Source organism: Bos grunniens, chromosome 14 (genome assembly GCF_055505025.1).
Source record: "Bos grunniens cultivar Pamir isolate PY7600 chromosome 14, Bosgru_T2T1.0, whole genome shotgun sequence".
Lineage (NCBI taxonomy): Eukaryota > Metazoa > Chordata > Mammalia > Artiodactyla > Bovidae > Bos > Bos grunniens.
The window spans coordinates 51,670,553-51,683,179 of record NC_141178.1 but is presented as its reverse complement, the minus strand read 5'-3'; the positions used below and the strand labels follow the sequence as shown (position 1 = coordinate 51,683,179).

General features: G+C 43.4%; 1 protein-coding gene across 3 annotated transcripts in view; it reads left to right on the top strand.

The window, feature by feature from the left end:
• Positions 1 to 12,627, top strand: part of ADHFE1 (alcohol dehydrogenase iron containing 1) — a 32,967-nt gene that overhangs the window by 2,581 nt on the left and 17,759 nt on the right. The window contains exons 2-9 of one of the 3 annotated variants that reach the window (XM_086336758.1): positions 187 to 224; positions 2,099 to 2,145; positions 3,887 to 3,940; positions 4,187 to 4,341; positions 4,654 to 4,850; positions 6,738 to 6,815; positions 8,082 to 8,187; positions 12,066 to 12,218. In XM_086336758.1, the coding sequence (XP_086192884.1) occupies positions 187 to 224; positions 2,099 to 2,145; positions 3,887 to 3,940; positions 4,187 to 4,341; positions 4,654 to 4,850; positions 6,738 to 6,815; positions 8,082 to 8,187; positions 12,066 to 12,218 (828 nt within the window). Of the gene's footprint in view, positions 1 to 186; positions 225 to 2,098; positions 2,146 to 3,886; positions 3,941 to 4,186; positions 4,342 to 4,653; positions 4,851 to 6,737; positions 6,816 to 6,959; positions 7,173 to 8,081; positions 8,188 to 12,065; positions 12,219 to 12,627 lie in introns of those variants that run through there. The other 2 variants (XR_015140799.1, XM_086336759.1) reach the window with 2 other exon arrangements.

Below are 12,627 nucleotides of genomic sequence, written 5' to 3'. Positions count from 1 at the left end.
TGCTGGAAAGACTCTGAGTTGGCTTTTTGTCCATAGTGATTTCTGGCTTTTTCTATTGTGCAGTGTTTGTCAATAGCCGCTACTTTGAAAGCATCTTAAAACTAGAATGCAATGTATGTTACTTTAAAACTTCCTAGCTTCAGATTTTCTGGTTTCACTCTCTTTTTTCTTTTTCTGATTCCCTAGATGCCAGTGCCCGAGTCATTCTCATACTTATTCCCAAGGTAATAATACATTTTGTGTCTAGCCGCAATTTCAGTTTCCACATTTGGCAATGCATTTGGACAAAGTCAAAGCATGTGAGAGGAAGACTGATGCAGATGGTTGCTTTGCTCTTGAAACTGGTAACATGTAGTTCTAATTATCTGGAGAAGGATCGGCAGCCCACTCCAGTGTTCTTGCCTGAAGAATCCCATGGACAGAGGAGCCTGGTGGGCAGCAGTCCCTGGGGTCGCAAAAGAGCTGGACATGACTGAGCAACTGAACAACCACAGTTCTAATTATGTCAGCTGAATGCTATTTATAATGTCTTTCTTTTTGAACTAGAATTATGTGCCAAAGCTAAAAATGGTAACGCAAATAGGATATTAGGATGGTCTGAGTTCATCAAATAGAATTAAGTTGAGATCTTCGAAAGATTCTAATACATTGCAAAAAAGAGTCTCAAGAACAGTGTGGTTCCCAGAAGGAAAAAAATAATTGTATTGATGTTTAAAATAACACTATTTCTTAATAATTAAAAATGACAAAAAGTTTTCGGTTTCTACAGACATCTTAATCCTTACCAAGTCCATTGTCCACAGTGAACAGCAGGAGCTCACTGTAAGTTCAACATGTCCCCAGAATGTCACATGAATTATAGTGCCACAAAAACTGATTTCACCTCTTAGGAGAAAAGGTCACATCCTAACAGTTGTAAGGGATGAAAAAGGAGCCTAAGCAGAAATTCACCAAGAAGCTGATTGGGAGTAGAACAGATAGAGTAACTAACCAAGGACTATTTCCTGCCATGAGAGTGACTCATTCTTTAGGACCAGCCAAGGGACCACCCCAGTCTTTAACAGCCAACTACCAAGCAGAAGCATGCTATGCCTTTTCAGCCCTCATGGACACATGCAGAATTTTGTCTTCAGCTGCTTTTCTGCAATTCTTAACTTAGTTTCAACAACAAATCAGTAATGTTTCCTATTTGGGGCAATAAAATTAGTAATTTAGAGAAAGATAATCTCAGTGTTTTCTAAGATCCAGTTTATGTCTTTTCCTAAATTTTAGTTACTGGAGTAATAGACAATTTCTTTAAAGCCTGTCAGTATCAAAGAAATTTGAAATACGATTAAGGATACCCTTGCCCTCTACCAAAGGTAGACTGTTATCCAGTTGTGGTCTCCTTTCTTTGTCTTGTTAAAAAAAAATGGTAGTGAAAATTGTTCCATAGACTTTTTTCCAATCTTACGACTGGTCAAGACTGATAACAATAAGTAGATGAAAACAAAGATAAAATCCACTAATTAGAGACTTCTTGTTGTTCCAATAAGACAAAAAAAATTTTTTTGCCACAGCTAAACCTGGCACCTTGCAAAGAAATATCCATTTATAAAAATGTTTATTAAATTTCCCAGAGAAAACTCAATAGTTCATAGGCATAAGCTTGAAAAATATCTTAGTGTGATAAGCACCCTCCATAGAGAGAAGTTTTATTTAAATAATCACAGTTATTAAAGAAGTATAAGCAGGACTCGAATGAATGAATGTACTAATAGTTGTTCTCTAATAATAATCAAACTCCATAGCATCTAGAGGATTTTTTTCTAGCAGATTTTTACTCATTATGTTTTCAAAAGTATATTTTAATTTCAATGGAGAAAAGATTTTAAATAAGTTTATTTTCACAGTCTGCATCAAGTTAGCATTACATTGTCTTAAAATGCAGAGTTTAATTTGAATTGAATAGGCAACAATGAAACTGAGAAATGTATTTTAAGTAAGGCTTCAAAGGAGATATTTACATTCAACTGATGAAATCCCAACTTACTATCAAATAACAATATCTTTGCTCTGTTTCTAAGGCCTACTCTGATGCTAACTTTTGTACTTCTAGCTCCTGGACTTTCACCTTCTGGGAAAGCAACAGATTATGCCTTCGAGGTAGATCTAATTATTCATTCTTTTTAAAAAATACTTATTTCTGTATGTATAATATTTGGCTGCCAGATTTTCGTTGCAGCAAGTGGGATCTTTTTTTAGTCGTAGCATGCAAACTCTTAGTTTTGACATGTGGGATCTAGTTCCCTGACCAGGGATTGAACCCAGGCCTACTGCATTGGGAGAGCAGAGTCTTAGACACTGGACCACCAGGGAAGTCCCTATTCATTCATTCTTTTATGAATGACCTGAAAAAATACAACCAGAGTATTTCCCTAATGCATTACTATCTCATTTGAAGTCTGTTATTAATTGATGTTCCCTAACCTTATTGTTTGATCAGCACCTATTTAGCAAAGTATTTTATCAGGATAATGGAATATAAATATTCTGGTAACATGAGTAATGCCTAGAATACTGTCTTCTGTACAGCCATTAAAACAGGACAGATTCCCAGTTCTACAGACTCCATCTTATATGTTGTATAATGAATCTTCTTTAGTTTTGTAACTATAACAACCCCCAAAAGAGGTTCAAGTAATCTTTGAAGCAGGAATAAAAGAACAATTAATTCTGATGAATTTTTTTATCACACTGTGATTGCATAATTATATGTTAAATCTCTGTCTCCTCCTAGTTTAGGGATCATAAATTAAAATGTGACCAGAGGCCTGACAGTTAATCATTCCAGGCGCAGACTGGGACGATGGGGCTGAGCTGGCTGAGAGCACAGGCCCATCTGAAGGGTGCAATCTGCCCTTAGCCCCACTTGGTTGCTGCCACACTGGAATGCAGCCAGTACTGCCTGATTGAGGTCTTCCTGGGTGGTGCTAGTGGTAAAGAACCCACTTGACAGTGCAGGCGACATCAAAGATATAGGTTCGATCCCTGGGTAGGGAAGATCCCCTGGAGGCAGGCATGTCAATCCACTCCAGTATTCTTGCCTAGAGAATCCCATGGTCAGAGGAGCCTGGTGCACTGCAGTCTATGGGGTTGCAAAGAGTCGAACATGACTGAAGCACCTTAGCGTGCATACACGCTGCCTGATTATTCAAGAGAGATAGAAATCCAGATGGTCATATTGTTTTGTTTTGTTTTTTTCCTTTAATTGGATAATGAGAGTTACTATCCAAACCAAAAAAAGAAATCTAAACATAATATGGATCAAACAAAGCATGTCTCCAGGCCAAAAGTAACCCATCATCCATCAGTATAAAAGCTCTTCTCTCGGCTGTAAACTATGAAGCCATGTTTGTCGTCTTCATAGCTGTATTACCAGAGCCAACACATGCCTGGAACATAGCAGACACTCAGCAGTGTTGGTTGGATGAACGGATGGATGGACGGAGGGACAGATAAATGCATGCAATAGGGGTTGGAGAGATGAATGGTTGGATGAGTGGATGAAGGCATGAAAAATACACAAAGACAACATTAACGTCGGAAAATAAGATACTGAAGAATTAATTTAGGTGTGGAGGCAAGAAGAGACAGGCATGTCAAGCTGAGGAAACAAATGAGGATTATGAAATGTTTGGGGGAAAATACATAATTCTAGTGTATCTGGAAGGAATGTTTGCTTAAAGAAGTGTGATGTGTGTGAGGCCAGTTGGGGTGACTTAGAAGGCCATGCTGGGGCATATATACTTTATTATCTAGACAATGAGGAAGTGTTTCAGGGTTTTAGAAATGAAATAATCAACTCTCCAAACACCTGTCACCTAAATCTTTTATTTTTCCTCAGATGGCTGTTTCAACTATTAGATATGGAGCAGGAGTTACAAAGGAAGTGGGCATGGCAAGTATTTAAGATTTCTACAGTCTTCTACTATAAATGTTAGATATATTTTACAACAAGCACAGATTAACAACTGTTGATCCTTTGTTTTAATCTCATCTGATCTCAGAAGCTAAGCAGGATCAGGCCTGGTTGGTCCTTGGATGGGAGTCCTTTATTTTGGACTTAATGTTAATTTTGTGAGAAGTGTCTATTACATGTCTTGTGCAATCAAACTTAACTTATAAGTTATTTTTCTTATTGTAGGACCTACAAAGCATGGGTGCTAAAAATGTTTGTTTGATGACAGACAAGAACCTCTCCCAACTCCCTCCTGTACAGACAGTGATGGATTCCCTAGTGAAGAATGGCATAAACTTTAAGGTTTATGATCATGTGAGAGTGGAACCAACTGATACAAGGTATTCTTTTATTGTTGTTAAATTTACTTTAAGCGGAAGCCAATACATATCAGTGCTGATTGAAACTTGCCCCAGGCCTGACTGTATAGCCCTCCAGGCTCCTCTGTCCATGGAATTCTCCAGGCATGAATACTGGAGTGGGTTGCCATTTCCTTCTCCAGGGGATCTTCCCGACCCAGGGATCGGATCCATATCTCCTGCATTGCAGGTGCATTCTCCTCTGTCTGAGCCATCAGAGAAGCCCTATTTAATGGCATGGCAATTTATTTCTGGAAGTCCTGACATAATGGCATTCATTTTCCCTTCTCCAAGCTTCATGGAAGCCATTGAATTTGCCAAAAAGGGAGCTTTCGATGCCTTCCTGGCCGTGGGTGGCGGTTCCACCATAGACACCTGTAAAGCCGCTAATCTGTATTCATCCAGCCCTGACTCTGACTTCCTAGACTACGTCAATGCCCCCATTGGGAAGGGAAAGCCTGTGACTGTGCCTCTGAAACCTCTGATCGCAGGTAAACACTGTCTGTTTTATTTTGCAATTGACAAGAGGCCTTAGGAAGGATGTTGGTTATGGTGTTTAGGTGCTGAATTGTGTCCTACTCTTTTGCGACCCCATGTACCATACTCCTCCAGACACCTCTGTCCATGGGATTCTCCCAGGCAAGAATACTGGAGTGGGTTGTCATTTCCTTCTCCAGGGGATCTTCCCAATCCAGTGATCAAACTTGCATCTCCTGCATTGGCAGGCAGATTTCTTTACCATTGAGCCACCTGGGAAGTCTCTGGTCTTCATTACTGCACAGACAGAGGCAGTTTGGGTCAATGGTAGGGGTCTGCAGAGCTCAGCTATGAAGTCACTTTTTGGAGGATAAGGAAGGTCAGTGTTTATAGATGCTCAGACCCCTCTCTGGGCAGGCCTGTCTTCCGAGCCCTTCTCTGTTTTGTCCCACTTTGGCATCTGGGAGTTTAAGGGGAATGTTTGCTGTCATTTCTCTGGTGTTGACTCAACCCTTTCTTCCACATGATGGCTCCTCAGCTGACCTGGGGCTTTGTCTGCCCCGGGACATGTGGCCAGCATAGCCTTGTCACGCTGGACAACATCTGCTCGGTGGCAACACAGGACACAGACACGCAAACCCAAATCAGGCTCCCTCGTCTGATCCACACAGACCTGGGGATCTTTTGGTCTTTTCTTTCCTCCATTTTATTGCTGTCGGCACATCACTGTTTAAAGCCTTACAGCTCAAATGCCCTAACTGGAAAATATCAGCGTAAAGTCTTGTCTTCTATCTTCCCCACTCCTCCCCTAGCCCCATTGTGCTGGGACAGGAGTGAGTTGACAGCAGATGAACGGCTTTGACGTGAACAAGGGATCAGTGGGGCGCAGCATAATTGATGTCTGGAGATTGGAGCCCTGTGGTGAAACTGTGTCAGTATCACACAGAGGGGTGATTAGTAAAGTTTAGAAACTTGACTGAACTGCAAAACCGCAGAGCCCAGCAAAGGCAGGGTGTCACTGTGCTTGCTGCCAAGGGGGAATAAAGATGTCTTTTAGAGATGGCAAATATGAGCTTTCTTCCCAGAGATGGAAAGAGGTCTGCTTTTGAATTCCAAGCTGCAGCTGCTTAAACTCTGGCCCTGAGGGAGACCAGGGCTCCCAGAGTGCCTCCCTGTTAATACAGAAACAGATACCACATGAACACATTAAACACACATGTGCATAATACAAACGTGGATGTGGTACATACATGCTGAGCATACATACATGTTAGCACCATATGGACATCAGACATACATGCTGACACAGATACAAGCATCATGCATACATATCAAGTATACATGCAGTAGGTTTACATGCATGTTAATGTAGGCATGCATGTACCTCACATATACTGAGTATTAATGCCAGCACACACACATTAAAGACAGATGCCAGAAAGCCAATGCCAGGTATCAGAGCTGTTCCTCACATGTTAATGCAGACAGTCATACACATCAAGCATGTGTGTGCTAAGTTGCTTCAGTGGTGTCTGACTCTGTGACCCTAAGGTCCATAGCCCGCCAGGCTCCTCTGTCCATGGGATTCTCCAGGCAAGAATACTTGGGTTGCCATGGGTTGGGAGTGGGTTGCCGTGTCTTCCTCCAGGGGATCTTCCCGACCCAGGGATCAAATCCATGTCTCCTGCATTGGCAGGTGGATTCTTTACCACTAGCGCCACCCGGGAAGCCATCCACATTAAGCATACATACATGTTAACACAGATACACATCAAGCGAGTAGACAAGAGCAACAAAGCTTTCTTCTCTAACTTTGCTCCTTATCTTCTGAGGCTGAATTAAATATCTCCACTGACCTCTATTTAGATGCGCTATTAAAATTAATTTTTTTGTTGTTCAAGTTCCAACTACCTCAGGCACTGGGAGCGAAACTACCGGAGTTGCCATTTTTGACTACGAACACTTGAAAGTAAAAACTGGTAAGAACTTCCTCTATAAATGTTTTTTAGTTCTCTTAGCTTTCAATTCCACACCCTTTTCTTTAATCCTAATATTTAAAATTCAAAGAGTTACAGAATTAAAGAAAGAGTATGCACATAGACACATGTTCTTTCTTTTCCCAGATACATATAAGAGTATGAAGCAGTCTAATAATCTTGTTTTTGAGAATTACCTACAAAAGCAGATTGAAATGCGATGAACCAGGGCCATTTTTCTGCCCAAGTTAGTGACTGTATATCAATGACAAATGGTTATTCCCTTTCCCAGCTTTTTTACATTCTAACTCATTTTCTTTGAGATGTGATTTTTAATAATAAAATGTATAATTTTAAGAACCTGGTTTGATGAGTTTTGACAAATATATATACACACATGTACCCACCACCCTAATCAAAATATAGATATTCCCACTGCTCCAGAAAGTTCCCTCATGCTTCTTCCCAGTTAATGTCTCCAGCTCCATTCCCAAGTACCCACTCTTCTGCCGTCTGCCTTCTTTGTCATCTGTTTCCTATCATCTTCTCCAACTCTCAGCTGATCTGGGAGAAATGTCCCTCTCCTTGAGATGGTTCAGCATCCTTCTTCCAGGGCTTTGTAGCAGAACAAACTGGCAATGAACTGCACATTTATGGTAACTTCTCTTTTTAAATTAAATTATATTATCCTGTGACCTTGTTAAAGATACTAATAATAGTAAGCAACACTTAAATTCTCCCTTACATTTTTTTTTAAAGACTTCCCCATCATGTTATCTAATGTGGTCCTTAAAACATCTCTGGGAGGGATGGAGGCCCTGTGTCACCAGAGTCTGTTCTTACAGAGAACTCAGAGAATCTCAGAGAGAGAACTCAGAAAGGCACAGACATGTACCAGTGTCACGCAGTAAGTCACAGAGCCAGGACCCAAACCAGCAGTGTGCTGGTAAACCAGTTCTCTGGAGTTTTATGAATAAATAAGCCCTGAGTTGTAGTGTTTGCGTGGTATAAATACTCCACTATAGTTACAACCTGGAGCTGGGACCAGATGGGATAGTGGCTTTTGTAAACTGCAGGGAGCTTCAGCTGCCCTGAAATTCCCAGGTTTCTGACTCCAGATCTCTTTCCGCTGCTCCTTGGAAGCAGAAATAAGACCGAATCTTATCTCATATTTTGATTTTTTTAGGATAATTTGTTACCCTAAAGTTATTAGATTTTTTTAAAAATTGTGTCCATACCTGTGGCCTGTGTTGCAAATCCCTGTCTTAGGCATTGCTTCGCGAGCCATCAAACCCACACTCGGCCTGATTGATCCTCTGCACACCCTGCACATGCCTGGGCGGGTGGTCGCCAACAGTGGCTTCGATGTGCTCTGGTAGGTACCCAGGCCCCCTGCAGGGGCTCTTTCGGGGACTCGGGTCAATGCACAGCACTTGACTGCTGAAAGCACTTACTAAGCTCTCAGTGATTGTGCTCCACAACCACCCTGGCTTTGGCTGTCATTATCTCCTTGCCTGGATGACAAGGCTGAAACTGTAGAGAGGAGGTGAGGTCCTGGGTGAGTCACAAAGCTGCTGGACCGGGCCAGCCACAGCTGCAACCACGGGATCAGAGAGACAGGTATGCAGCATCTCAAGCCCACAGCACCGCCTCTGCTGCATCAACCCAGGGCCCCCGGGCTGCAGCCAGAGGAAGAGAGCAGGGACAGGAATGTCCACTTCCTGAGCTGGACAGGCTCACTGTCAGCCCTTACACGTCATCACTTCCCCACATCTCTGTGCCAGGCGGAAAAGAAAACTGAACTGGAGACGTTTAGCAACTCGCCCAGAGCCACAGCCTGTGTTCTCCTGGCTTTAGCTGCCATGTGCTGATGGCTCCCACATCCGTGTTTCTGTTCAAGTTCTGGGCACTCTGTTCCAGTGGCATCACAGGGACCCACGGGCACTTCACATTCAGCCGGCCCCAAAAGACTACCATCCATTTACACATGTATATTTCTTCCCCCATTTTAACATCTCTGAAATCAGGGCATATCTGTATATCTGCGGCATGCAGTATGGTTTTCTTCTTCAGTGGTACTTTTTAAAAATGGTGCATCTTATAATGCATGGCATCTTGGAGTTGATGAAATCTGACCATTCTCTCACCACCACCCCCTTACCCCTCACAGCTTCTCCTCCTGGGTTCCTTACCCTAGTGAGCAGCAGGACATAGTATGAGCTTATCCCTTGTCTCGTGCCTACACCTAGCCACAGAGCTAACCCTCATCTGCTTGAATCTCTCCCATCTGCTCCCTGCTCTCAAGCTTTATGGTCCCACCTCAGTTCAAGCCTGGATCCAGTGCAGCAGCCTCCTCATCAGTTTTCCTGCTCACATCCCATACTCCTTCCATCTGTCCTCCATACTGGCCTCAAGAAGCTTCCAGAATGCAATATGACCACTGCACACATACACACACATGCCCCTCTACCTTATCAGTCTCTCATTGCATTTCCACACCTCCTGTCTAAAGCCAAGTTTCTTTGGCCCTGGACTGTCCCCAGTGCTCAGCTCAGCTCTTTATCTGCTTGGAGAAGTCATCCTTCATTTCCACTGGGGCATCCTGCCCTTGATGGAGCCTTTGCTGACTGCCCTGCCTCCTCAAGAACCACTCTGCTTTGCTCCTCCCCACTGGGGGGCTGTGCCTTGCTTTGGAGATGCCCCTCTCTGCATGCTGTCTCTCTCACCGTACTGTGAGCTTGGCGAGGACAGGACCATCTTACAGACTTCTGCATCCCTGTCCCTTAGCAAAGGGGCTGTCACGTCATAGGTACTCAGTTAACACCTGCTGAGTAAAATTCACACGAGCAGGGGGCAGCAGAGTTCGGGTTCATGTCCAGGTCTATCCCAGTCCATGGTCTGCTTTTCTCACTGCATTACGCTGCCTGCCAAGAAATGGGAGAAAACTGTGTCCAACTCCATCCTGGTCGATGTTGTCAGTGCTTTGGAGAGTTGTCCTCTAATAACTTGAAAATAAGGGAAATGAGATTACCCTCCCTAGCTGGGAACTGCATAATAAATATATTAATATAACAGACCAAAGCAGTCACGTGTAAGTGAATGACCCACAGACCCAAAGACTTTGCTGTCAATCAGAGGGGAGGGGAGTGAGTTCAGAACAAAAGACAGTGATGGCAGCGGCCCTTCCAAGGACTGACCACTGGAGAGCACACGTGGTCCAAGGAGAAGTCTGCCCCCGAGGCCCAGTGGCCTGTACTGAAGATGGACATACCCATATATTCAACCTTAGAAGCAGTGACCCTGGTTAGGGCTCCATGGGCCTTGTGATCATAAATTAGCATCCACAGCTTTGACAACAGGGAGAATAGATGTCATCTAGAAGACTCAGATGTCTGCCCCCCTCAGAGGTTCTATTTTCTCTTTTTTTTCTTTCAAAATACATTTTATTAATGGCATATGGAATTTAAAGTGAAGCAGTTTCTTTCCAGAGAGAAAGTAAGCCCTGACAGGTTATAAAAAAATGAGCAGATATGTCATAGCAAAAATACCATCTCCAGTGTAAAGAGGCTAATAGGAATACTCTCCACCAAGGAAATGACTTTCTTTACCATGCTGACCACAGTGGACACCTAGTGGGTTCCACCCACAGCACTGGACAGTCATGGACAGAGGTTCTATTTCTTGTTGGAAATCAGTAATCAGACTTCCAAGTTTTACACAGTTTCCCTGGTAGCTCAGGTGGTAAAGAGTCTGCCTGCATGCGGGAGACCTGGGTTTGATCCCTGGGTCGGGAAGATCCCCTGAAGAAGGACATGGCAACCCACTCCAGTATTCATGTCTGAAAAATCCCATGGATGGAGGAGTCTGGCACGCTATAGTCCATGGGGTCACAAAGAGTTGGACACAACTGAGCGACTAACACTTCTGTGAGCTCAGTTCAGTGAATCTACCCCTGAAAGACAGATCCAGTCTTGGGCCCAGAATCCAGATACACAATGGGCAGAGGTTCAACTCTCCACCTTGGCAGGCTTGTTACCACCCCTCCGCCCCCGACGTGGACACCTCCTTACTGCTTTGCCCACATTTCCTATTTAGAACCACAAACCCATAGCTTTTGTCTACCAACTAATTCTTTTTGAAGTTCTAATACTTTGTTTCAAAAGATGTTATCTGCCTCTCACATGTAGAGGAGAGTAAACTCTCCATTCTAAGACTGAGAATGTAACTCACACACACAGTTCATGTTACACCGTGTTCCCAATGAGTCACTGATCTGGATGATTATGTTTATTCCCATCTTCTGCACTTGATTAGCTAGAATTCATGGCAGGCTGGTAGGTGAAGAAAACTCTGATACTTTGTTCTTAAAATAGCCAACCCTGAATTTAGGGCCTATAGGAAAAAGAAGTAGATTTTTTTTCAGGCCAAGCATTAATAATAATGGTGAATGATAAACTTTACAAAGTGCTGCTACGATATGCTAAGTAATTTACATGTGTCAATTTTCACATCAGCACCATGAAGAAAGACATACTATGAGCTATCCTCATCTTAGAATCACGAGGTGGATGGTGACTCTGCTGGTCCCAGGCCCACAGTGGGAAAGCCTGGTGCCAGAATTCACACCTGGGAGCTGACCCACTGCACTGCACTCTTATTGGAGGCTAGTATAACTATTATGACCCTCCTTGGATAAGTAATATGGTATCTGATAAAGGGAGGATTTAAAATGGTAAATATACTTTAGAAGGAAGTCATTTTTCAGATTTAATGCTTTTCTTAACACAACTTAAATGTTTAAAAATTCAACATTATAAAGATATATTGGTGCTAGAAAGGAACCATATGTAATCTTAACACATTCTGGTCAAAAACACAGTAGTGCTGTTAATGTCAACTTCACTGTGTTGTTCTTCAGTCACTCGGTTGTGCCTGACCCTTTGTTACCCCCATGGACTGCAGCATGCCAGACTTCCTGTCTTTCACCGTCTCCTAGAGTTTGCTCAGACCCATGTCCATTGAGCTGATGATAGCATCCAACCATCTCATCCTCTGTCACTGTGTTAATTTTATAATAAGTGATGACTGTCATGGACAAGAAACAGATTAGTGAGAGGCCTTGTGATTATCAGCACTACAAAGGCATATCCACGGGGGAGTGAGAACCAAGCATTCCGAGGCAGTTTGTGATCTGAATGAAGGGAAGGAAAAAGAGGATGCTTTCAACTGTGTATTTTGACTATTCCCTGCTAGCCACGCCCTGGAGTCCTACACTGCACTCCCGTATCACATGCGGAGCCCCTGCCCTTCAAGCCCCATCACTCGGCCAGCCTACCAGGGCAGCAACCCCATCAGTGACATCTGGGCAGTCCACGCACTGCGGATCGTTGCCAAGTATCTGAAGAGGTATGTTGTCCAGAAGGGACAGAAACAGGGCAAAAAAAACCAGTTTCCACCTTCATGAAATGTGGCTCGCTAGATCCTGAAATGTCCTGAGCAAGCCTGTTCACCCAAAAAAGCAGTCACTGTGCATACAGAAGTACCAGAGACCAGCAACCTCTGGAGGGAGCCCCAAGGGGACAGATGAAAACCAGATCCCTCGATCTAGAAAGGCAAAGCCCAGGATGGGGACAACATGGGAGCCTGATTTATAAAGGATGCAGCTAGGTTTTTTACGGGGCTTCCCAGGTAGCGCTAGTGGTAAAGAACTCACCTGCCAATGCAGGAGACATTAGAGATACAGGTTTGAACCCTGGGTTGGGAAGATCCCCTGGAGGAGGGTATGGCAACCCACTCCAGTATTCTTGCCTAGAGA